The sequence below is a fragment of the Anas platyrhynchos genome, chromosome 1, assembly GCF_047663525.1.
Source record: "Anas platyrhynchos isolate ZD024472 breed Pekin duck chromosome 1, IASCAAS_PekinDuck_T2T, whole genome shotgun sequence".
In the NCBI taxonomy this organism is placed as follows: domain Eukaryota; kingdom Metazoa; phylum Chordata; class Aves; order Anseriformes; family Anatidae; genus Anas; species Anas platyrhynchos.
Genome location: NC_092587.1, coordinates 137,812,826 through 137,837,334, shown reverse-complemented (window position 1 = coordinate 137,837,334; position 24,509 = coordinate 137,812,826). Strand labels below are relative to the sequence as shown.

General features: G+C 36.0%; 1 protein-coding gene across 4 annotated transcripts in view; it reads right to left on the bottom strand.

Moving 5' to 3' along the window:
• The window catches only part of HERC2 (HECT and RLD domain containing E3 ubiquitin protein ligase 2), a 108,030-nt gene that overhangs the window by 48,808 nt on the left and 34,713 nt on the right, over positions 1–24,509 (bottom strand). For all 4 annotated transcript variants that reach the window (XM_038173178.2, XM_027446869.3, XM_038173180.2 and 1 more), the window contains exons 13-47: positions 24,094–24,251; positions 23,538–23,651; positions 21,956–22,207; positions 20,940–21,133; positions 20,288–20,488; positions 19,394–19,622; positions 19,197–19,321; positions 17,746–17,924; positions 16,779–16,963; positions 16,275–16,430; positions 15,800–15,985; positions 14,536–14,706; positions 14,327–14,430; positions 14,066–14,216; positions 13,246–13,460; positions 12,526–12,658; positions 12,289–12,416; positions 11,970–12,165; positions 11,190–11,326; positions 10,550–10,723; positions 10,329–10,465; positions 10,088–10,239; positions 9,463–9,654; positions 8,502–8,689; positions 7,807–7,999; positions 7,011–7,193; positions 6,275–6,459; positions 5,518–5,665; positions 5,228–5,424; positions 4,776–5,006; positions 3,958–4,093; positions 3,260–3,403; positions 1,114–1,256; positions 646–913; positions 348–490 (exon numbers count right to left, since the gene is read on the bottom strand). In XM_038173178.2, the coding sequence (XP_038029106.1) occupies positions 348–490; positions 646–913; positions 1,114–1,256; positions 3,260–3,403; positions 3,958–4,093; positions 4,776–5,006; positions 5,228–5,424; positions 5,518–5,665; positions 6,275–6,459; positions 7,011–7,193; positions 7,807–7,999; positions 8,502–8,689; positions 9,463–9,654; positions 10,088–10,239; positions 10,329–10,465; positions 10,550–10,723; positions 11,190–11,326; positions 11,970–12,165; positions 12,289–12,416; positions 12,526–12,658; positions 13,246–13,460; positions 14,066–14,216; positions 14,327–14,430; positions 14,536–14,706; positions 15,800–15,985; positions 16,275–16,430; positions 16,779–16,963; positions 17,746–17,924; positions 19,197–19,321; positions 19,394–19,622; positions 20,288–20,488; positions 20,940–21,133; positions 21,956–22,207; positions 23,538–23,651; positions 24,094–24,251 (6,028 nt within the window). The remainder of the gene's footprint in view (positions 1–347; positions 491–645; positions 914–1,113; positions 1,257–3,259; positions 3,404–3,957; positions 4,094–4,775; positions 5,007–5,227; positions 5,425–5,517; positions 5,666–6,274; positions 6,460–7,010; positions 7,194–7,806; positions 8,000–8,501; positions 8,690–9,462; positions 9,655–10,087; positions 10,240–10,328; positions 10,466–10,549; positions 10,724–11,189; positions 11,327–11,969; positions 12,166–12,288; positions 12,417–12,525; positions 12,659–13,245; positions 13,461–14,065; positions 14,217–14,326; positions 14,431–14,535; positions 14,707–15,799; positions 15,986–16,274; positions 16,431–16,778; positions 16,964–17,745; positions 17,925–19,196; positions 19,322–19,393; positions 19,623–20,287; positions 20,489–20,939; positions 21,134–21,955; positions 22,208–23,537; positions 23,652–24,093; positions 24,252–24,509) is intronic.

Genomic DNA, 24,509 nt, shown 5'->3' with positions numbered 1-24,509 from the left:
AAGGAAGAAAAAAATAAACTAAAGGAGTCCTTTACAAATACTGCTCTATAGCACAGACTACTTTACATGAAACTGAGACTAACTGTATGGGATACCTAGAGTTACTGATAGTGAAAGATAAACCTGCATTCCACTCCTCCTTCTGTGCTACTCATACATACATTTACAGATTATTCTTGAGATCTTTTATGGTCTATTTTAGAAACTTATGGCCAATGTGGTCTTCTTTTAGTCTTGAAAGCCTGGGACAGCACAATGTTCTTGAAATCTAACCAAGTTCATAAAAGGAAAGAATTACAATTTACAGTCATCTAGCCTTACTTACTTTTTAGTAACCTGGTACTTACCACAGGGCAAGCAGCTTCAGCTTCTTCGACCTCCTCTGTTATTTCCTCATCTGAATATTCATCGGAGATAGTATCAGCATCAGAGAGATCAGTAATTTGAACATCAGGGTGATCCAACAACCAGCCAACCAGGGCTTCCACTCCTAATACAGAAAACAAATATAGCCTGTCACTAAGGGATTCTCTAGCATTCTTAGGATTACATCCAAATAGAGAACAGTTGTTCCCTTGTTAAGTAGCATTTTAATCTGCTAGCAAAATTTTCTTCTAACATCATTAAATTAACTAAATGAAATACCTGGTAACCCAGACGCACTTCCAGATGTTCCAGACAGAGATTTTAATGCAAATTCAATGTTTTTCCTAGGAAATCCCATTTCCATAAGTTGAACTACAATGGGAAGGGGTGGAATTGGAGATTGCTTGCGTTTCTTCACTTTCGTGGGGCGGATATGCTGCACTGTGATGGGTGTTGTAGCCTCACTAGAGCTACAGTCTTCAAACACTGGAGTTGATGGATGTGTAGACTCTACCGCCAGATACTGACACACTGCCAAAGCAGCAGCCTAAACGACAACAAACTCATTAGTGTAAGTAAAACGAGCATACTTAGTACAGTTTGTGTGTGCATCTGAAATTAAACGTTATTTACTAAAATGGTTCAGTGTGTCACTTTTTAACATATAGCTTAACGAGTTTCAATAGGAATGTGACTTAGAAAGGGTTATTTATTAAGTTACTTTTTAGCAGAAAAGACAGACTCTACCTCAAGCTCTTGTTTGTCAAATATTGCTTTCACAGGTGATGGTTGCGTAGCAGCTGTCAAAAGTTGCTGTAAAAGTATCATGGGAGGCTGAGGTCCTTCAGGAGACATATCTCCTATGTCAGGAGAGGCAGCTGCTCCATCCTCTTGAAACAAAAACATTATTTTAACCAAAACCATGTAACACTAGTCCATCAGAGGACATATTTTGGAGCCAGAATAAATCATATCAGTAGATCAACCATATTGTTACTTCTCACATATCTCTTCTCCACAGGAAGCACGTGTTTAAGATTAAACCACATGTGCTACACTTCCATACAAAAAGCAAATGAGAAATTTGTAGATCATGAACGCTAGTTTTACAGAAATTCACTAGAACACGTCTAGCAGAAACTGCTCAAGTAACTTGTGAACCAACCTTGTTACAACTTGATTATACAGAGGTCCACAATAAACTACTTTAAGATAGCTAATAACCTCCTTTCATTGTTCCCCAAATCATGGTACCTACTTGCTGGACTAAGTCACCTCCCTCTCTAATACACCTCATGGGAAGAGCTCCGAATAAGTATTCATTGCCCGTTCAAAAGAATAAACCATTTTTGAATCAACTGCCTCTCGATTCTGCCATTTTTATATTTTATATTCTTGTTGTCATAAATATTCATGTTTCCTAGATCTTTACTGTGATACTTAAGTAAAAAGTGAGAACATTTTTCTTAACTCCAAAAAAAGTTTTCTTATTTGAAACAATAGCAGAGTAGCTATACTCTTCATGCACTTAATGCCGTCTTTGCTTGTTCGTTTATTAAAGCTTTTTCTTCCTGCCCTAAAAACCCAATGGTAAAAGTAAAATCTGTTCAATTTCTGTAAGAAAACTGATAATTCTGTTGACTTAGAATTTGGTAACTGAAAATAAAACAAAACAAACAAGCTGAGCAAACACTTATTTAAAGACATTATATGCTTCAGAAGTTCCCAAAGAGTTAATATGAACTAGAATGGCATCAATAACTACACTGGAAGATGGTAAAGCTATTTCCTTTATTTTTATGTGTAGAATGAATGCATGCAGATAATTAATTCAAATTAATTAAAACTACAGTTCCTTAAATTTCTCTTGAGGTTCTGTTTAACATGTTATTTCTTGGTATCTGTTGCTCTGGAAATTGTACAGCATTTTAATTCAACGAAATAACTAAATGACATTTCATACTTTAAGCTTTAAATCAGAAAAAGCAAGCATTGCAAAAACAACTTAATACTTTTTTTTTTTTTTAATAAAAAAATCTGGCCTGGTACTAATTATAGAAAACCTACAAATTTAGCTAACTCCAATATTTAAACTTCAAACACTTGACCCACTTATTCTGCAAAGCCAAAGTTAAAAAGTCAAAGTGTATTTGCGATGGACACACTCAACTCCTGCACGTAACACAAGTCTTGCTCTAGCTTATTAACCACAGTAGGCCTCAATGTGACTATTCCCTAAAGTGGACAGCTCATTAATAATAAAGCACCTGGCGAATGCACACAGCCTTGATCATCACCAAAAGGGGTACAAGCCCTAACACAGATAACCAATTGAAAACCCTTACAAAGAAATAAAGAATTACATTGAGAGGTCAAAAACAATGCAGTAAGACTAAGTATGAAAGCAAGGAAGAACTACTATGACCCACTCACTTTATCCTATAAATACAGCAGTCAGAGAAAGCTTAATTTGAGCTCTCCTTGCTGAAGCAGCAGGCTGCATGGCAGAGATCTCCCCTTGGGCAGGGATGCCTCTCAAGGTTACTCCTCAAGGTCAAGAGATGCTTGATGGTGAATGAAACTTTAATCTTTAAAAGGTACCCAATTTATATTAAGATTGAGCAACTCAAACATGCAGTAGACTTATCACTGTGACTTCCCATCAATAAACCAAATTGCTGCCATACCACTCAAACTGTATTAAGTGTTGAATATCTCCTGTGACAAATTTTAATATATATTGTTAAATCATTCCTGAATTCTAATATTTAATTTTGAGTCTTTAGAGGGCAAACCTTATTTCTAACCTACAACTGCCAGTAGCAAGGGTTACAATCAAAGTGCTCTAACACCTAAGCAAACAGTGACACACACAGATTGCATTTCCAAATACCTGCAGAATTTAACGCACACTCCTGAACAGCTGGCTGAGATAAGATCTGCCGTAGTGTATCCTGATGAGAGAGCAGAGCTCGGCCTGCTTTCAGTATGTACAGCTTTAATTGCTGGCATCTCAGCAGATCCAAATCCACTTGACCTATCAGAAACATCAAGCAGCCATTAACACTATGATGGCTATATTCAAACAACCTCAGTCCAAAAATCAGTTTACATCTTAACTCCATATGAAAACTTGTGAAATGCTATTGAAGTATGACTTACTTTGAACTGTACCTGGATAAGAAGTTTGCATGCATTCTGTGATGTATGATATTAAAAACACCACCTTCCTGCTTTTCACACCTCAGACAACCATACACCTCATATATGGTACAGTAAGTGCAGTTAAGATGCTATATGTAGGCAACAGTTAAACCAATTCAACATAAGAAGACCAGCCCCAAGCCATATTTACATTTTCTCACCTAATTAGGAACAGTATTCCACCTGCAGTGCTGGGAAATTTTTCTCCTAGCTAAACTAGTCTCATAAGTGCATATTATTCAATGTCAATTAAGAAGAAAGGTAAGGTTACAGAAATTTTTTTAATATATGTTTGCTGTTAACAGTATTTTTCCCAGAGAATATTGAGCCCTTTAAGAAGAAAATAAAAGCAAAGAAAGCAAAAGAAAAAAAAAAAGAAACTTGTACCTGAAAGACCCTGATTGGGAGACTTCATTCTGTGTTTTTCTATTTTACTTCCAGCCAGATTTACTAGTTGAGCCCAAATGGATAGCATAGGTTCAGTGAAAGGCAAGTTGTTTACATTAAAAGCCACAACTGGAAGCTGCAGAGAGGTAGAAGAAAGACAAAAAAAAAAAAAAAAAATACTGGTAAGCATTTTACAAAATTCGACAAAGTCATTCAGATGTTTGCATCATTATTAACTGAGAAAGATAATAAAGTAGTACCTGGTCAAGAACAATAAAACAAACAACTGGAGAGGATTTCTATTCCCTACCAAGCTCTTAAACTTGTATCTGTACCACATAATCCCAGGTATACTTAGTGAAGAGGCAAGACACAGTTAAAGCAAGGAAGAACTACAGTCCCTGAAGCAGACCAGGCACCTCGGCTGTGCTTTCTGTCAACTCTTGTTAACCAGTCTGAGATTAAGACTCAAGTGAAAACATGTGAGAGTCTCCACATTAGTTAGCAAATACAATGAAAGACAAATAAGCAAGCTCTTCTCATGTAAGAGATATAAATCATGTTGTCAGGACTTGGGATTTTACAAGTCAAAAAACTTCAGCTCAAATACCCTCTCCTCACCTCCCCAACAAATGAAGGCATTAAAGACCCGATAGAGGCTTGCATCAGTATCACCTTAGATTAGCATTCAGAGCATTGCAGGTCTTGAATGTCAATGTATTTATCCCAATGAAAAGATATTCTTTACACGAAACGAAAGCTTAATTTCACAAAGCTATACCCTTCCCTGTATTAAAGCTTCAATAAAACCAACTTACTGGTTTTAGTTGGTTCAGTGGGCACACTCTACATGTTCGCATGTCATAGAACTGCACGGTGATTTTCCCTTTCGGGGTGATACGTGTCACCGTGCCTTCTCCAAATTCGTCATGAACCACTTGCCCGCCCAGCCTCAAGCGACTGTCTATGCCACCGATCACAGCTAGCACTGCCATTAGGCCTCCCACCTCTGGATTCTCGGTGTCAGGGAAGTAGTCATCCAAAAGAGCCTAAGAAAGAACAATAAAATTAACTGTAGGGTGAAAACAGGCTTCTTTCTGCATTAAAATACGAGGTCAATTAAACATACTTTAATTTAAAGATTACAACACAAATACATATATATAAATTAAAAAATGGTTTCAAAATTAAGCTTAATATTGTTTACATTTATTATTTCAAAATAAATATTGCTATAAAAAATGAGCTTATTTTAAAACGTGGAAACTACCCCTTCTGACTGTTTTCCTGCAAAGATGTGGGTGATGGAGGTTAGCTGAGAGTTGATGTACTTGTTTATGAGTCCATTCCACTGGCTTAGCGAATGGAGTGTCCTCAGCAGTGCCACTATCTCTTCTGCTAAAGTACTACTGTGAGTTGCAGTTAGAGATGCTTGAGGCCTGGCCTTTCTCCTTCTCAGAGTAGATTCTGAAAAGATAAAGCAATTGCACAGAGTTATCAGTTTAAGGCATGCATTTCCTATGAAAAAAAAAAATAAGCCATTGGGGAAAATTCCTCTACCTCTGAGTAGTGGGATATCTGAAGAACAAGTACTAAGCAGGCTGCCTAAAAAACCAAACAGTTTTTCCACAAGAAATTTCATGTCTCTTGCTCGTTCATTTTTATCCCAGGATGGAAGTACTGCTTTCAGTAAATGTACAGCAAGAATCTAAAAAAGAGAACAAAGTTGTTATTCCATTCTAAGTCCCCAAATATTACAAAAATTCTCAAACATTAAATACAGAAGAACACTGAAAAAGTTAGCCTTCCCTTGCTTTTTTTTTTTTCTTCAATACCAATTTCTCTCTGGCTAAAGAAGCTACAGAGCTACTGATTTTCTGTTCATTTTGCTAAGAAACTTGTTAAATTGTGCCAGTTTGAAGTCAGAAACAGTTCTACTGTCACACTTTATGAGTGAATCCAGCCTCTGCAATATTTAAGACACAAACACACACTGGGAAACAATGTGACAGACTAAATCATATTAAAGAAAATCACATTAAGAAAAACAGAAAAAGAATGGGAAGTGTTCCAATTACAGAATTGGAACTTAGCACTAACATGTATTTCAGAATGAAAGTTTTTATACAGATATTTTACAATGTTTAAACAATGAACCCTAAATATAAAAAGTTAACTTTTTTTTTCCAATTAATCAGAAACTTGTTTAAGTACATTTCCCACCTTGTTTCTTTTTTCATGCATTTTTTTTTTTTAAGACAACTAAAATCTACTGAATTCATGGTCTATCAAAGTCATTTGGAAATGCACACGTTACCTGTCTTTGAAGTGAAGCAGCAGTGAAAGATTCATGCCCCTCAACAATTTTCATTAGCAAAGTTATCCACTGAGAGGTACTGAGAGTGCTGCACATCTGAGGCATGAGCGCTATACTTCGAATGAATCCCAGTGTGCACCAGCTTCTATGCTGTTCTTTATAAACTAATTTATTTGGCAAGGAAGCTAAAAATAGAAAGACACACATGTAACAGTTGACTTTGCTATGAGCTCCATTAATTCTGTGTATACTATAGGCTTGGGATTTTTGGACAAAGCATAACACTGAGTTATTAAACTCCTTATAGGAGCTAGGAACTTTAATTTTACAGACTAATTTTCTTAAATACGCCTCCAAAACAATTCTCATCTTTATATTGTTTCCTCATTTCAAGTAGTTAACAGCATTACTCCTGAAATTACAAAGCTAGGAAGCAAATACAATATACCCAGTCACACTGCTTCCCCCAAACAGAAGACAACTGCTAAGAAATTCATTACCTAAAACAATTACATATATATCCCAACGCTCAGTATCTGACAAACTTCTCCTGCTACTTCTGCTAATGTTCTATGAAAGCTCATTTGTTGTTTTTGTTAACAATTCAAGTTTTTAAGGTCCAAAAATGCGTTTTCTATTAGAAGAATAAAAACTAGTAAGAAAAGATTTACAAAGTTCTAAGAACAAAACACAAGAGAAGCACACAGCTGAATCAGACTATGTTAATTGAAAATACCTGATTTATCTATTGTTCCACTCTCCACAAGCATACGGAGTAGGCCACACAAGGTCCTAGTAGCATCACTTTGCATGACTTCAGCATGGACACCAGCAGAGAGGCACAGTGTCTGCAAGAGGTTCACGGTACTTGTCAGCATCATGGCAGTAGGGTGAAGATTTCTTTCAACTTGTTCTCCTTCTGAAGGGAGACACAAAAGGCAAAGAGATACAATAATATCAAGTCGATCTATTTCATAAAAAATTCTGAAACAAACAAGATGCCAGAAATTCATGGTAAATATTTTCTTTAGATGATTTGACACGAAGAAGGTAAGAGATTAAGTAAAAACCAGGCATTTTGTGCAAATATTTACAATTTGTTCTCTGGCAGTAAACTATTTAGAAGAAATTCAGAATGCAGTGCTGACAACAGGTAAGAAAGTCACTAGACCATATAATTAGGCCACGTAAAATGCAAACTTTAGAATAGCATTAGAATAAGTTCAAACGTATACCTCCTGAGACCAGTAACAAACTATTTCATTTGGGTAATCATGACTTCTTCAGCCCATAAATATGCAACAAATATCATACTAAGCTTTCTATCCACCTTTCTCATGATAAATATATTTTAAGAAAGATTCTAGCCAGAAATCTAGACTTATTAAATTAGCCTTTTTGATCTAGCATTTTCTCGTGAAAGCTGCTTTTTTCATATTATAATATGTCAATTCTGGAATTCAACTAACACCCTGCCTTCAGTTTGTTGGTTTGTTGTTGTTGTTGTTGTTTTGTTTTGTTTTTGTTTTTACCAGAATCATCCTCAGTGTCTGAATCCTCTGTTGCGGGCTGTGCTGCCGGTGGTGGCTCAGCTAGTTTGAGATCATATTTTCCCTCCTTCCCCATTCTGTAAGAATTTGTGCTTCCCGTGTCCCACTGTACTCTAATCCAGCCATCTTCTCCCAGTTCTCCAATCACACGACCCAAACCTGGAGGAGGCCCATCCTGACAAAAGAGAGAGCCTCAAGTTATACAATCAACATTATTTCAGACTCAAAGTTCATAAAGTAATAACTCTATTGCTCTTTTTTGCTGCTAACCTAATGTATAGGTAGTAAACATTCAATAACATTTTAAAATTCAGCATAGAGTTGGAAAACATTTCACAGTCTTCTAGAGAAATTATCCCAGTCAACTCCAGCAACATTAATGTTTTAATCTTTAATCTATTCTACAACATACTATGTAAGTACCACACACCTAGTTGGAATCGCATAACCTTGTAGCAAATTTGATCCAACTTCACTCTAAATCACGAATCAGAACATTCTCACTAGAAAAAGAATTTTCATTTCCAAAACCAAAATTAAACAAATACTTAATCTATTTTATGTTAACTCTCCAAGTCTTGAAAACATAAAATTACCTTTAACATTCAAAGATTAAAAAAAAAAAATCACAAACTTTAGATTTTAACACACTCAAACCTGTATGGAATAAGTTGTACCTGATCACCCCATTTCCAGTCTACCCCTCTCACCACTCTGGTACCAATTTTCATCATGGCTGCCAGCTCTGGTCCAGAAACAGGGAGCTGAACTGGTGTAGTTTCTTTTCTTGACTCTTCTAGGACCGTGGCAGAAGCTCCATGAGAAGAAGCAATCATATCTTCTTCAATGTTATCAGAACTAGGCCCTAAAATTAAAAAAAAAGAAAAACAGAGATGCCACACAAAAATTAATAACAGCTTCATTTTTTTTTTTTATAAGTACCTCTGTCACACTTAAACCTTGCGGCACATCAGGTTTGTAGCATGAAATAATAAATAGGAAACATACCTGAGCTTTTCAGAGAACTGGGATGTAATGATTTTAAATGCACAATGCTTCATGTTGAAAAAGTAAGTGATGTTATAATGATGAGGCCAATAGCCAAGTCATTGTACAAACAGAACTTTTTTGGGAAAAACTTCATATGAAAACTCAAGTTAAGTAAAATAATGAGTATTTCCTATTGTCTAGGAAAACCAATTTTAAAAAAGCAGGAAAAATAATCAGGTCAAAAGACCACTTTTTTTTTTTTTGTAAAAAAATTAACAAGGGAAGCTTCCAGCTTAAATATACAGACTGAGAAAGGTTTTAATAAGTAGAGCAGATGAAGCAATGTATTGGGTGTATTGTCACTTCCAAAGTATTGCAAATAAGGACCAAGGCAAAAGCTTATGGAAAAAAATCACAACTTAACAATGGCCATAATCAAACTGACTTCCCTCTCAATCATATTTACAGTTCATTTTCTTTTTTCTTTTATTTTCTTTCGGGGGGGGGGAGGGGGAGGGGGCAGTAGGATTAAAGGTGAACAGCTTAAAGTACTACTTTTAAGAAGCAAAGTCATTCTGTAATCTGGGTACACCAACATGTAAATTTGTTTTCTTCCCAACAAAACAGAACCAGACTCAGACTTCGTACCTATCAGCCGCAGTGCCGTTTGTGTCAATGCTAGCATGCCAGAGTTGAGGAGTAGGCTCAAGTTATTAGCACCATGCTGCAGTGTCAACATGTTGAGCATAACCAGCAGGAAACGTGCTTGTGGAATAGTTCCAAGACTTGGTCCTGCTGGATTCTCATTAGTAATTGTTTGCAGAGGAACAGGCTGCACACCTAATTCAGAAGGAATATAAGTAACAAAGTCAGTTGACACGTAGGAAGCTACAGTAAAATATAAGATACAATTAAGTACAAATGTATTTGATTGTTGGCTTAAAATATGTCTTAGTTCCACACTTGGCTTTAAGAATTTACAAACCGAACTTCCAAGAACTTCTTACATCTTAGATTTTAATGATAAAATGTCACTAATGAGTAATCAAATCACCTGTTGCTGGAAAACCAGCAACATTCTCAAACACTGAAAAGTGAGTTGGAGGTGGGGAAGACAACAGGCAATACAAAGAAAGAAGGTGAAAATATTTCTTAGCACAAAGCAAGGGAATTAATTTTAGAATTCCAGTTACTGGGAACTTCAAAGAATGTAATGATGTTAGTTTAAAACACCTTTCTCCCCAGCCAACAGCAAGAAGAAAAAAGTATTCACCTAATTCCTTAAATTTCGCATTGGCATCTAACAAGATGTTCCGGACGTTCTGAATCGCCCATGCATATAACTTTCCAAAAGTTACTTCTAGAAGCATTCTGTTAAAAGGTGGGATGAGATCAACATCCTTCAAGCAGTCGGTAAGAGGTTCCCTTCACATAACAAAAACAACAAGCAAAAGGTAAGTATTTTTTCCCCTCAATATAGAATTGTGAAAGGAAAATTAAAAATAAAGTTTTACCCTATATTAGCTCCTTCTGGAATAAGCCTCTGCCATCCACAGAACATAGCATACTGCACGGATGGGAGCAAAAAATTCTTTGTTGCCAATTTCAGAATAGTATCTATTCCCTCCAGACGAACTTCTGCTCTTTCCAGCTGCAAAAGGTAAAAAAAAAAAAAAAAAAAGTAAATACTCATGTAAATTGCTAACATGTCAATGCCCATTTTCATCCACTTTACCTGCTTTAATAAACATTTCCTCATTTTTTCGACATCTACTGGCTCTTCTTTAAGTGCAAATTCAACAATGGTGTTAAGGAGGGCAGACTGTGGATACAAGCCTTGGACATTTTGTTTCAGCCATTTGTACTTGTGGACACCTGTAACTGTACTCAAAATTGGCTGCCACTTATCCTGTAAAACAGGAAAGTAGCATGTTAGACAAAGTTAAATTACTGAAAACAAGTTATTTCACATAAACCCAGAAAAAAAAAGTCTTCAAAGACAGTGAAGAATTTATTTTCTAACTCATTATCTTGTTTACAATTGCTACATACAATTTCAAATGCATCACTATTCAAAAAAGTAGTAAGTCATCATAATTTTATGCTGAAATGAAGCCTTATTTAAACACTAAGTTATCATTAATCTTATAATTTGAGAGGGTATATCTTTACATATGCTAAATATGCATGTAGTATAATACACAAGATTATTTTTATGAATTATTCCAAGTTTCACTAAATCAGTGTGCCATACTTAGTCACATATCCCAAACAACACTATTAGAATGTTGTCAATTTATTGCAATCATCGCTTTAACTAATATTTCTTTCTCCTCTTCTTTTTATTTATAAGGCTGATTTATCTGATATCCTACCTTAGGTGATTTGATCGGTATGGGCCTTTTATCTATAGGTACAGGACTGTGAGGTACAACACAGGTTTCTTCTAAATCACTCTCCTCATTTCCAATTTTGGATTCTTCTACATCAGCAGATTCAGATTTTTTTGGCACTAAAAATAAAAAGTTACTCCTTTGTGCAACCTGGTAACATTTACAGTATCATATTTTTAGGCATGATATTTTTAGGTTTGCAAGATAACCTGAGCATACAGAACATCTAAGATCTGCCAGGGATAAGATGGAAGGGTACTTCAGGTAAACTCTAGGTGTAGCTACTACAAAATTAGCTCTGGTAGTATCTGCAATATGCTTATATCTTTAAGGCAAACTTCAAAAGCACCTGAGTGTTCATCACACAATTGCTTTCCAGTTGAACAGTTGAATGTTTGACCACATTGCTTTAATACAACATGATTTTTAGTAAGATATCACTTCTGGTTAAGCTGCACTAAAACCAATTCAGGACCTGCAATTTTAATATGCCGGAACTCAAAGAAGCATGCCTCACCTAAGCTTGTCTCCCTCATCTGCCTGCCTTTGCCCTGGGAACTGATATATAACCATTGAAATATGGTTATGAAATAACCATATGGTTATATAATGGTTTATAATATATAATAATATGGTTTTGAAATCATGGAAATGTAACAGAAAGCAAGGTTTTGACGTTTTAGCTAACAAAAGAGCAGTAAACTTTGGAATGAGCTTAATTTTCCCTCTTTCAAATAAAAAACAATATTAATGTTGCCTTACCTCGCTTTTTCCTTTTTTCTCTAATTATTTTCTGAACTACTCTCCGCCATCGGGGCAAGGAGCTCAGAAGTTTAAATTTAGACATTATAGAGAGATCATTGCAAACTGCAGGACGTAGCTCATTGAATAAGAATCTCAAACGCTCAATGACAGGAGCACAAACTTCCTTGTAAGAACGCCCTTGTTCTTGATGGGTCTATAAAAGACATTGAAAGATTAAATCACTATGAGGTATACAATTAAAAAAAAAAAAAAGAATAAGCAACTTTTTAAATAAAACAATTCAAATAATCCAAATGTCAGTAGGTAAGAGACTTACCTTAATCAGTGAGCATTTTGCTTGGTAGACAACACGACACACATCCACTACGGATTTTGGTAAGGTTTTGTGTTTTACCTGGTCAACTCCGAGGGTACCAGGATGAACAAGAGACAATGCCACGTGACCTTAATGGGAAAAGACAATTTCTGAACATGCATTTCCAAAATCATGAGTAGTAGAGTTTAAACCAGTATAAAACATATTCTGGAACAGCTATACCACAAGCCTACCTACCCAAATCTTCATGCTTCAGAAGACAACATAATAACAAACGTCCTACTTCTTCCACAGGATGTTCAGGAGGGAATGTGATTGGTGTTGTTAAGTGACACTGTTTACAGTATCTCTCTATTTGACACAAGAAGTCCTACAAAAACACAAAAAAGCCACTATTTAGCTTTGTTTATAAATACAATGAAAGGATCCAAAATACTCCAGCCAGCATTTAAATAACTGGTTTACACAACCTGACCTAGATAGTACTCAGAAATCAGAGACACCACACAGTACACAACTACTTAATACATGGTAATTACAACCCAATACTACAAAAAATACTTTGTATCATTCATCTTGTAAAAAGACTAACACAGCTACAAGTAATGAAGCTACTGTTATCTCTGGATAACTGGAAGTGAGCACAGTCTGTCAATACTACTGAAGCCTGATATCACAAGTAATGCATTTTTTATTTGTTCTGTAAGAATACACTTAAAATACTTAGTTCTACACTCAAAAATTCAAAAGAAAAAACTGTACTGTTACGATATCAAGTGAATTCTTATCCATTGATAGTATTCAATCATTCCTTTCACAGAGACAACAGAAAAAGTTATTTCAGAATTGCTCTGCTGTAACTTTTGGAGGATCTGCACCAATGAAACTGCTTCATGCCACCACTATGTCTTCAGCAATTTTATTTTATTTTTTTAAACAGAACAACTGAGGGCTTACCTTCACAGTATGATCCTGAATATTATTATCTGCAATAGCTTGGAGAAAGGGTTGTGAATGGTCACTCAGAGTTAATCGATGTGAATATAGTTTTGATTTGTTTGGGGTTGTGTTCCCAGGTGAACTGCAGTGGTCTTCATCTTTTTCCTCATTGTAACTGTAGTGAATCTGACTAGTTTGCAAGCCTCCAGAAAAGATAGATGATTTCAACCATTCTAAAATAAAGAAAACACAAATCTGTATTCTGATGAAAGCTTAAGCTATTGAGACTCAACAAATCCTGGAAACAAAATGCATACACAGCTCCAAACAGAAGTTTCAGCAACTCTTCCATTTGCTGGAACATTTTCAAACTGAAAAAGGAATCTACAACTAAGAAACAATCAAGTAACAGGTCAGTCACCACCTGTTTACAGATGAGAGGGTCTTAGCCATTTTTCTGGGATTAATATGGAATTATATCCTCTATTCACAAAATAATGGTATTCGACATGGAAGAATCAAGCACCAGATACTTCAGGCATTCTTATTTGAGTACTCCACTGTGAGTTAACTGTGCTATATAGTTACCAGTTAGATACCCTTCTCTTTGAAAATTCTCTATACCTTGTATATTACAAAATTCTGAATATGCAATTGTTCAAAATTATATTATAATTCCTATCTAAATCTTGCTAAATTCTTTGGCCTCGTTGACTGTGGTAATTAACATTAGGAATACAGAATTTCAATTTTACTGTCCTCTGAAGAACTCAATGTGTTCTGTTAATTTGGCCTTTTCTGGTGTGCTTTGACAAATGCAACATGAAGTTTTGCTTACTGGCACATTCAACTTCCAGAGGAGAAAGTGGTGTACTCATTGCCAGGTAGGAAGCATGCAGTCCAAGGAGAAGACCCAAATTTCTTTCTGTGTCAATTAGAGGTGATGACAAAGTACTGAGATCTGGTGTTGTAATCACTTCCTGGTCGGGCTGGGAAAAAGAAAGATGAGTTGAAAGCTAGAATTTGAGCTCCAACAAGGATTTTGGAAAGAAAGCAGTACTTTACTTTAGAGAGCGTGCATCTATTATAACATTTTTACCTCCATATACTGGCCAACACAGAAGGCATGCATTGACTCCCTGGTGTCTTCAAACTGCAAAGCAGCTTCCAAAGCAACAACTGGGTCCTCACCTGCAAACTGAGCTAATGAGAGAATGAGGTAGTCAGAATAGCATCTAAAAGCCTGTTTATTCCATCTATTTTTAAACAGAAGTAATTTGTGCCTTTAATTCAGATGCTAATTCTCACCAAGTATACTATTGCCAGTTAAAGACTGTGTCTGAAAGTCCTTTATATCATACACTTTCCCATCGATTACTGTCCAAAATCCTCCATCTTTGTTGTGGTTCTCTAGATCGGCTTTACGTATAAGCGTCACCTCCTCATTATTTCTGCAACTCTGGCCAGTAAAAAATGAACCTACAGGTATAAAATAGAATAGAGAATTTATTAACAGAAATAGAGAAAGCAAAGTTTCTCTGGACATCCTTTTAACAGTCACATAACCGAATTCTTTACTTCTATTCAAAGGTTCTTTGCCTTTTGACATGCTTAGAAGTCAAAATTGATTTCAGTATCGATGTGTCCCTCTATACACAGCATGCAATTCCATTGTCTAAATGCTGCATTCTTTTATGCAGTAATCTTCAATGTCACCTTGCAATAGACCTGACATTACCCAACTACACAGCTGTTTTGTTTGGAGGTGGAGCAGTACAACTATTCTAGCAGACTACTGCTTTTTGGTTCTCCCTTAAAATTACTTCAGTTTTACTAGATGATTGCCTGCAAGACATTGGATTTTTATTTAATTTCAGTTTAAGTCCACGTTTTTATTTAAAGAGGCAGTTACTTACACATGCGGAAAGTCTTCCAATCTACATATCAATACACTATTTCAAAATAAATGTAATTTCATTTAGGCAAGAAAGATCAAAGTAAGGTTTTCACATGGGCATCTCCATCTCACTTTGTTCTTTTAGACCACTAACTGAATTTTCATATAGCTTTTGCTCTCCCCAACACACTATCAGTGTGACATTTCACTCTGTTTGGTTATGCTGACCATGTGTTTCATTCCTCCCTCCACCGGTAAAAAGCTCAGTTAGAAATGCATGTTTTCTGCGTCTCTTCTCACCCCAGACTGTTATGAAATGCCAACAGAATTAATAACAAAATGCATAGAAGTAGTACTCGTGTATTCACTGTAACTTTAAACACTCAAAATAGAAAAATGAAACGGATGTTGCAATTTATGCAAAATGCTACATAAAGTGGACTACTTCTCTGAAGAGATGCATTTATACTCTGCTTAATCCTACCTTTACAAGCAACTTCCTTAAGAATTTACTAGCAGAAATACTGGTTAATGAAAAAATGAACTGGTTAATAAAAATTTGTCCTGTAAAACACAATTCCCTTCCCAAGAATTGTTCATGTGAATAGTCATCGTTTTTACATAGATACTTCATGAAAATATAAATAAGTTGGTACAGATGCTTCAGGCACATACCCATTATTCCTGGCCATGCTAGATCCTCATTGTCATCTCTCTCCTTCCCAGGGGCTAAATGGTTAAACCTATCTAGATGTTCTAGCAAGCCAGCCAGCAGAGGGATAGCACCAGCTTCCTGCATTAATCCAGCGTTTTTACTGAGTAGCAGCACTATAGAAACCACCAGTTCTGGAAGAAGAATGCCTAAAACACAAAAAAAAAAAAAAAAAAAAACAGAGCCAATATTCAGATTTAATTAAAGACTTGGGGTAATAGCTTCACAGAAGTAAATCACCAAGCAACACATTCTACTTTCAATTACTTCTTCAGTACAAAGGTCTTTTCTTCTCCACATCAACTTCAACATCAAATCCCCTCTCTCTCACACCAACCGAAATATTAAGTAGATTTTTTTTTACTCATTTAACACTTCCAAGAACATTTTATTAGTTTGTGGAAGGGAATGACAGGGGGACAATTAATAAAAACCCACCTGTTAAATCTCCATCCACAACATGAGATACCTCTGCAAAATGCCTATGACTAGCAGAAGCGATGCTGGTTGCCACAGGAAGTATATCACTGATGTGCGTGCACAGAAGAGCAGTGTATTTCTTCAGTAAAGAGCCAACACCTAAGAGGTCGGGACCTGTATAAAAAGCAGGAAAAGCACAGAAAACCATCACAGTCATGCTTAAGAAAGTCTTCAAAAGCTGACAAACTCTTCTGAAATAGGCACTCAGTATTAACATTGAATAAAGAAATATTTTTCCAAAACTCTTAAGAGTTTTAAAACTGTATGATCTAGATCCTACTGCCTTCCAAAGAGACATTTTCTTTTATAGAAAGCAATTTAAAGAAACTACTTCGAAACACTTCTCAGAAGTCAACAGCCAAACTGACAAATGAAAGAAGATATATTAAAACATGAAACTACAATCCTGCAAAAGATGTGATACAGAAGGGCAGGGGGAACCTATTTTTTAAGATGACTTACTGTATGTATTAGGGACCTGCCCAACACAATCTCCTGGATAAAGTTTACTAACAAGTAGACGCTGAAAACGGAGCAACAGGTCCAGAGAAGCAGATCTCTCTTTGCTATAAAGCTCATGGTCCATGCAAGAAGAAATGCGACGAGAGACATCTTTTAGTTTGGCTATCGTCTGTGAAGCGATGTTCCTAATTGGTATACAAATATTGTAAAGAATTTAAAAGAGTTCACAGTGAAGACAGGCCAAAGAAACACAAGTTAAGCTTCTACTGGAACTTCTCACAAACCTATGCAAAGTTTCCTTGTAGGATGTTGTTACTTTGTTTGCACCATAGTACCCAAAAAGTCAGGCTTCCTTTGTGGAGGTATTTAAAATACACCAATCTTTGTCATCACTCACTACAAAAACATAACCTGACTATTTTAACAGTCATGACAATATCTAGTTCAGAAGACTCTCAGTACTGATTATATTACATGGTAAGCATCACACTTAATTGAAAAAGCACATTAAGTTTCTTAGTAAGCTCATCATTTCTTCCTACCACACGTTAAACTGTTGTAGCTGGCATAAAGAAGCTTTGTTCTCAGCACCTTATTAATCACGTATTCACAGCTTTCTCAGTGTCAAGAATCTAAAATTCAGGTGTCTTCCCCACTTAAAGAGTATTGGTCTCCCTGATGCAGAACATTTAGTTCTAAATAAATTTGTGCTGACGTTCCTACTAAAGTAATAAATCTTCCTAAAATCAGGTAATTAACCAGAAAACTTTACTTCTTACCCACATAAAATGGCAGAGGTAAATACAAACCAGAAAAATGTTCAATGCTTTGAATTCTGTGGAGCTAGAATTCTAGAATGAAGACTGCATTTGCTAACTAAAATTAGCTATCCTGTATTTGACTAGTTTGTAAAATATTTCTCTAACATATTTTCCATGCAAAAATAAATGAAATTTGATGTAATTACCTTAGTAACTGCTGAATTAACTGAACTAATGGTAAACTTTGTTTTCCTGCAGATTCATAGATTCCAGTATTAATAAGGTCTTTGTCCAATGGAGTTCTACTCCTATGAAGCGTTGATGCGTTTGCTTCTTGCTCATCAATTTCTTTTTCTTTCTGTGCCTCTTTTTTTGCTTCAATATCCTAAAAATGCAGAACAAGTTTAAGAAAATGCACAGACTTCCAATGTCATGATGAAATATTTTGCTAAAGTAAAATAAGTTTTCATGAAAACAAAATAGTTACTTTTATCTATATAGAAATATATACTGTATATTCCAAAAGGACTATGTGGGATTTGTTTATTTTTTTAATAATTATAATGTACAAAGAAAGGGCAGAGGGAGAAACAAAGCAAGACAAACTCCAAATTCTGCTTCCACCAAACCACGTTTATTTCTGTTCTGTTTGCTTTAACATGGCAAAAACTACTGCACGGTTTACAAGAGAAGGTGTGTTTACTCTGTATTTATAAAAGTAATTAATCCAGTCCACTGTAAAGCTGGGTTTGATTTGCTACGGAACTATAGACTCCATAGGAGTTCTCTATGACTAATTCACCTTGTTTTTAGGGAACTGAAGTTACCCTTTGCAGTGCTGTATGCAGTCAAGTAGATCACTTTCAGCACGTATCTAAAGCCAGCTCAGGCATCTCAGACCTACACTATAATGTAGACATACCATAGTAGAGTTGGCTGAGAATACATCTTGCACGTCTTTAAATGCAACAAAAAATACTAATTACAAACACTAATGCATAAAGCAAAACTTAATACATTAACTATTTCCTCTGTATCAAATACTTCACAATATACCAACAGTGGAGAGTAACCAAAAAGAAAATACATTAGGAAGAATTAAAGTACACAAGGAAAAAGCACATTAGTGCTTTCTCAGCCATACATAAATACAGTAATTTCAAATAGTCTGTAAAGAGGATGTTGTACCTCTGAGGGTATTGAAGAAGGCAATATATACAAAATGTTTTTTATCCTCTGTGATGAACATTTGAACCAGTCTGAAACCAAAGCCTACAGAAATTTGGGATGTTGCAAAGGAATTCAAGATGAATGAATTCTAAGTAAAACAGATGAAATTTCTGCTGGAAAAGTGTGGGTGTAATCAGGGAAGTGAAGTATTTAAGAATCCCACAGAAAGTTACAAAGCAGTTTGTAAAATTATGCTATTACAGAGCTTTATAAAAACATTTGTTACAGTTGCTAAAGTCATTACTCCAGGCAACAATAAGAAACACTTGTCTAAAAAGGAGAACATGATTCATACTTCCATACAAACACCAGCTGAGGCTTCAAGTTTCAGGTCAACAGAGGATAACATCGCTCCACAAACTTCAGAAGACACTTGATACATCTCCTTCCTCTGTTTATATAGAACTGCAAAGCTGTTAAAACGTACCTGAATTTCTGCAGTAATAGCAGCATTTAGTGCAGACTCTAAGCCTCCATCAGCCATCAAGCTGCCCACCAAGAGGTCAATCATAAATCTACGGCCTGGACTTACGTTCATCTCATTTCCTGAAACTAAAAATAGAAAGAAACTATTAATGAACTAGAAACGCAAGCACTGAAGAGTTGTTTCATCATAGAACCAACCTGCACTGGGCAAGAGCGCCGACAGAGCCCTAGCCCGCTCCTCTGCTGTTGGCAGCAACACAGACCACCCACTCTGCAGCACTGCTTGCGCGGCCGACTGCACTGTGTTAAGAACACCAGCGTTGCTTGCTAACGTCACGACTGTCTGCTTCAGGCTATTGAGCAGCATACCGCCCAAACCTAAGCCAAGACATTCGGGATCCACCTGATGACTAATGGCAGCATGAAGCTGAAAGACAAGAAAGAGGGAAAAAAATGGGAAATTTTAATTAAAAGAACATATAAAATTGAAAAAAAAAAAAAAAAAAGGCAGTCCTAGAGCAACTAAATTCACTGACCTACATATAAACTATTTATCTGTAAATTTGTAAAAATTAAAGGAAAATGCTGGCTTGCTGAAATAAACTGAATTTAAATTAACAGTCAAATATTATCAACTAACTTACTAACATATCCTCTGAAATTCTCAACTAAAATTCTCAATTATCCTAAAGAATAAGAAACTGTTTCTACACCCCTATATTATGCTAGGTAAAGCAATATATCTTCACCATGTGTCAGATATAGTCTGAAGAAGACACACTCTTGGAAATGCTGTTTAAAATTCTTAGAAATGCTTACAATCCCTAGGAGCATGGATTTACTGAGTGACTGAGTATGCAAGGCCTACACCATTTACATATTTAATGACATTCAAATACAGTCAAGAGAAGAAAAGAGCTTTAAACAACCATTAGCTGCAAAATTTCAGGGAGTAGGAAGTGATATTCTACCTATTTCACTTTCTTATCAACTAAAATGTTTTTAAACACCCTAAGTCCATTATTTTAATCCAAGCAATTTACTGAAACATTTATCTCACTAACTACTCAATGCGTAAGAAACTTAGGGTACCTGAAGTCTTAGAAGGTTTAACGTTGCCACAGCCATACACTCCTTTTCCTGAGGAGGAGGCCAGTCAGAAGAGCCATCCATTCCCTCTGTCACTTGTCTCAGTAGAAGGTCCAGCTGCTCAAAGGTCATGGGGCAAACATCCACCACAAAAGGCACACGCAAGCCTATTGACCACTCGGAACATGATGACCAAGCAAAACTCTATAAACAGAAAAAAAATGCAAAATTCAATGGGTTTCAGCAGTATCTGCACATCTGCAAAAGAGAACTCTCTGCCTGCATTCCTGTAAACATACACAAAACCCTACCAATCCCAGAAAATAACTTCATTATCACATCTTCCAAAGTGCTGTTTATGCCAATCCAGATACCTCACTATCTTTGCTGCAGTAAACATTCAGCTAAACAACCCTTCAACTGCTCCACAAGTGGGGAGGATATAGCTACTCAGAATACTCAGAGGGAAAGCTAGTCATCTCTTTTTGGCAGAACAATTGCATGAAATTTGTTTTTTTTTCCAAGCCTTCATCTGTTCAGAATAAGGAATAAAAGAATTCATACAAGCACAGAAAAAAGGGACTGCGATTAGTGTACAGAACTAGTCTTATATAGAGACTAACTGCAGTTAACAATTCAAAGATTAAAAACTCACCTGAGCAGGCCCACAGGCAATTCCAACAATATGCTTTGTGTCCAATCCTGGGAGAGCTGTAGGCTCTGGTTTGGTGATCCGCAAAGTGTCAAAATGTTGACACTGATCATTGCTCCCCCAGCTATGCACTTCACTATCTTCGGTCAGTGCCAAGCAATGTGTGGATCCAGCTGCCACATCTATCACTTTTTTTCCTGAGTAAAAAAGTAAAATATCAGACTATAATTATTAACAGAGAAAAATATCAGAAGGAAAGAAAACTGTGCTTATACTTAACTATAACTGTGTTCATACTTAACTGTAAACATGTTATGGATGTCAATAGTCTTACCTTTGCTTTACTAGTGGATTGGAAGAGTACAGTAAAAGAAAAATCAAGGAAATATTTAAAGATTCTTAAGAGAGAAACATGAAAGTCTACAAGTTCAAAACAAACAGCTTCTATTTTGTATCCCTTCCACTTGGATCGCTTTTCAGGAAAGGGTTATTAAAAAATCTCCCCATCCATGAACTGAGACTGCAAAGTTACATTATACTCCTTAGTTCAGAAGTTACTTTCTATTAGAGCATTCCTTATATAAGAACAACTGTTTTAGGAAAGACAGTGAAATGAAAGTTTTTCTCCTCATCCACCCCTCCAGAACCTCAGGCTTCTATCACATTGAAGAAGTAACTGTTACAAACTAGTCAAAAATACTTTCCTGACAATGCAAAAACATGTCTTTGAATAAGCATTCCTGCAAACCTAACAGGAGAAAAACAGTATGAATAAGTAGAACACTAGGACAAGCAGCATTTAAAGTAATCTTACCATAGTAGCTCTACGTCTGCTGAAATTTTAAAGGCAGAAAAGGCAGAAATGATGGGAAATGTGCACAATTACCTTTTACAATGAAAACAGTACGGAATATGACACCAGAGTACATGGTATTGTCATTCGTATAGTTGAGATCATCACTGCCTAGCTAAAGGTTCCCAAAACAACAAAAAGCTTTTGAGTATTTCCAGCTAATTACCTTTCAAACCTTCCAGCAGTTTGGGATATCGAACATGCTCTTCCGTTCCATGCCCAAGTCTCTGATTGTCACCTTTTCCCCAGGTGTACACCTGACCATCTTTGGTCAAAGCAATAGAGAACTGACTTCCACAGCGTACTTTCACAATGTCCAGGTCTTGAAGTTTTTCTATCAGCTTGGGAGTCTTGCAACCATCACTGCCTCCCCTTCCTAGCTTTCCATAATCGCCATCACCCCAAGACCACACTTGGCCTTTAAAAGAAGAGAAAGAAAAACAGAAATATGGCACTGCTTTTTCATGTAATAAAGTTATCTGTTCTAATAAGCAAATTTTTTAAAAATCTGAGATTCTATAATTAGCACAATTTTGAAATTTTAAATTAGGAATATCAATTATTAATGCATTTTCAATAGTTCATGAAATACATATGAAGGATGAGAAAGTTCTGAACAGTGGTTCTTAATCTGTAAAGTTCTCATGTTGACCAAACTAGCACAGAAATACATGTATAACATGCACAAAAATTCATTACTGTGCAAAAAGTCCTTAAAAGCATATGTAGTAGAGAATACGCCACAAATCAAGCCTCTAGTTTGATCTTTAGTTATTAAGAACTTGCAATACTATTTCCACACTGAATGGTCAAATTGTCTGTGAAAGCTGATCTCTGTTTTCAGTTCTTGTCACTCAAATCATCTCACTAAATGAAGTGAAAACTGCCACTGTCTGGTATCACTGGCTTTCGATATTCGCTACTTAATCTAAGCCCTACTATATCAGAAATCATGAAGTCATTCTGCATCTTCATTTAATATTAGTTCAAGAATGGTAAGCATATCCAAGTTTTGTCATACATTCTAGAGCACTTACATTCCTTCCTTTCATAAGCTATTCCCAAAGGTACTCTGATAAGCAAGAACAGGACCAAGGAATAAAATAATTAGGAAATCTCAGTTTTAAATTCCTGTATGAGGAAATCTTTCAGGTTTTTAATTGTGCATATCACCATAACCAGCTACATTTTAATAGAATAATTCGCTTCCAAGAGATACCTGATTTCCAAATGATGACTTTAGTGCCTAACCTCATACACTGAAATTCAGGTTTTGAATCTCATGCATTGGGCATCTAGCTCAGGGATGCCAGCTGGATTCCATAAAGAGCTTCTCTTTGTCATTCCCATGGCTTAACATAGACAACGTCCCTACTCAAAAATCTTAGTGTTGTGACATGAGTTTATTTAATTATACGATGCATAAAATGTAAATACAGATGTACATATATTTAATGTTTTGTGTATCTATTATAGATTTGTCATTATTTTAAATGTATATCAAACAAATGGTAATACAAATATGTACATTCAAAATGTGTATATTGCATACATATACATAGAAATGTTATCCGTGCACATAACATGCAAAATAAATGCACATATATATTTCCCCAAATGAAATTTCAGCTTCAAGTTCTTAAAGAGTTAAAGCCACTAAAAATAAGCATGGTATTTGCAATATAAATACATATCTTTAGAATGAAAGCAAGAAAAGTCAAGATTAACTGTTATATTTTGCTACTAACCATTTTCAGTAACTGCAAGGGTCTGAGCATCTCCACTTCCACATGACACATCAATAACTTTGAGTCCTTTCAACCCTGTGACCAGCATTGGGATGGTCTGATCTTCACTGGAACCTTCAATATAAAGTAGATAACGTGAGCAGCAAAACCAAGAAGGCTTGGTGGGTTTTTCTGGTTTTGTTTGGTTGGTTTTGGGTGTTTCATTGTTTTGGGGTGGAGGGGGTTGTTCTGTTTCTTTTCAGATTTGAGTATTATGACTGAGCTCCCATATGGTTTCTTAGGTATGTAATATGGATTTCACCCACAAGGAAAGTGGATTTTCATCCACTTGTCTTTGCTTCACAAGGAAGGGAACGGGACAATGCAGATTCCCTATGATTCTTCTCCATCCAGATGCCTATTTTTACAGAGCTCAAAGACTTGGTGGATTTGAGAGACAATCCCTCTCATAATGTATGCTTCTCAAATCAGCTATGGGTAGGTTGGATAAAAGATTGAGATAAACATTGAACAACTAATTGAGAAACAACTGATTTTAAGATGTCAAATAACATACCATGACCAAGCCTGCCATAGTTTCCTCGTCCCCATGTATATAGCTCTCCTTCAGCAGTAATGGCTGCACTGTAAGTGCTTCCACATGCTATATGAACAACATGTTTCCCAGCTTGCTTTCCGGACAGAGCAGATATCAACTTTGGTTCCTCCAGAGGGCTGTTTAAAGAGAAGGTGACATATTTCACAAAGGGCGATCTGACGAGTAGGTAATAAAAGGTGTGCCATATTTGTTAGAAAATAACTGATGCAGTTCTACCTGCAAATCGTATTAGTAGCCTGAGGTATCAAAATAGAGTTGTAAGTCAAAAATAAAATTCAGATTGTTCAACAACATACAAAGCAACAGAGATGTCTGACAACTACGATTTCTGTTTCCAATTAAATCAATGAAGTGGTTTTCAGAAATATTTAAGC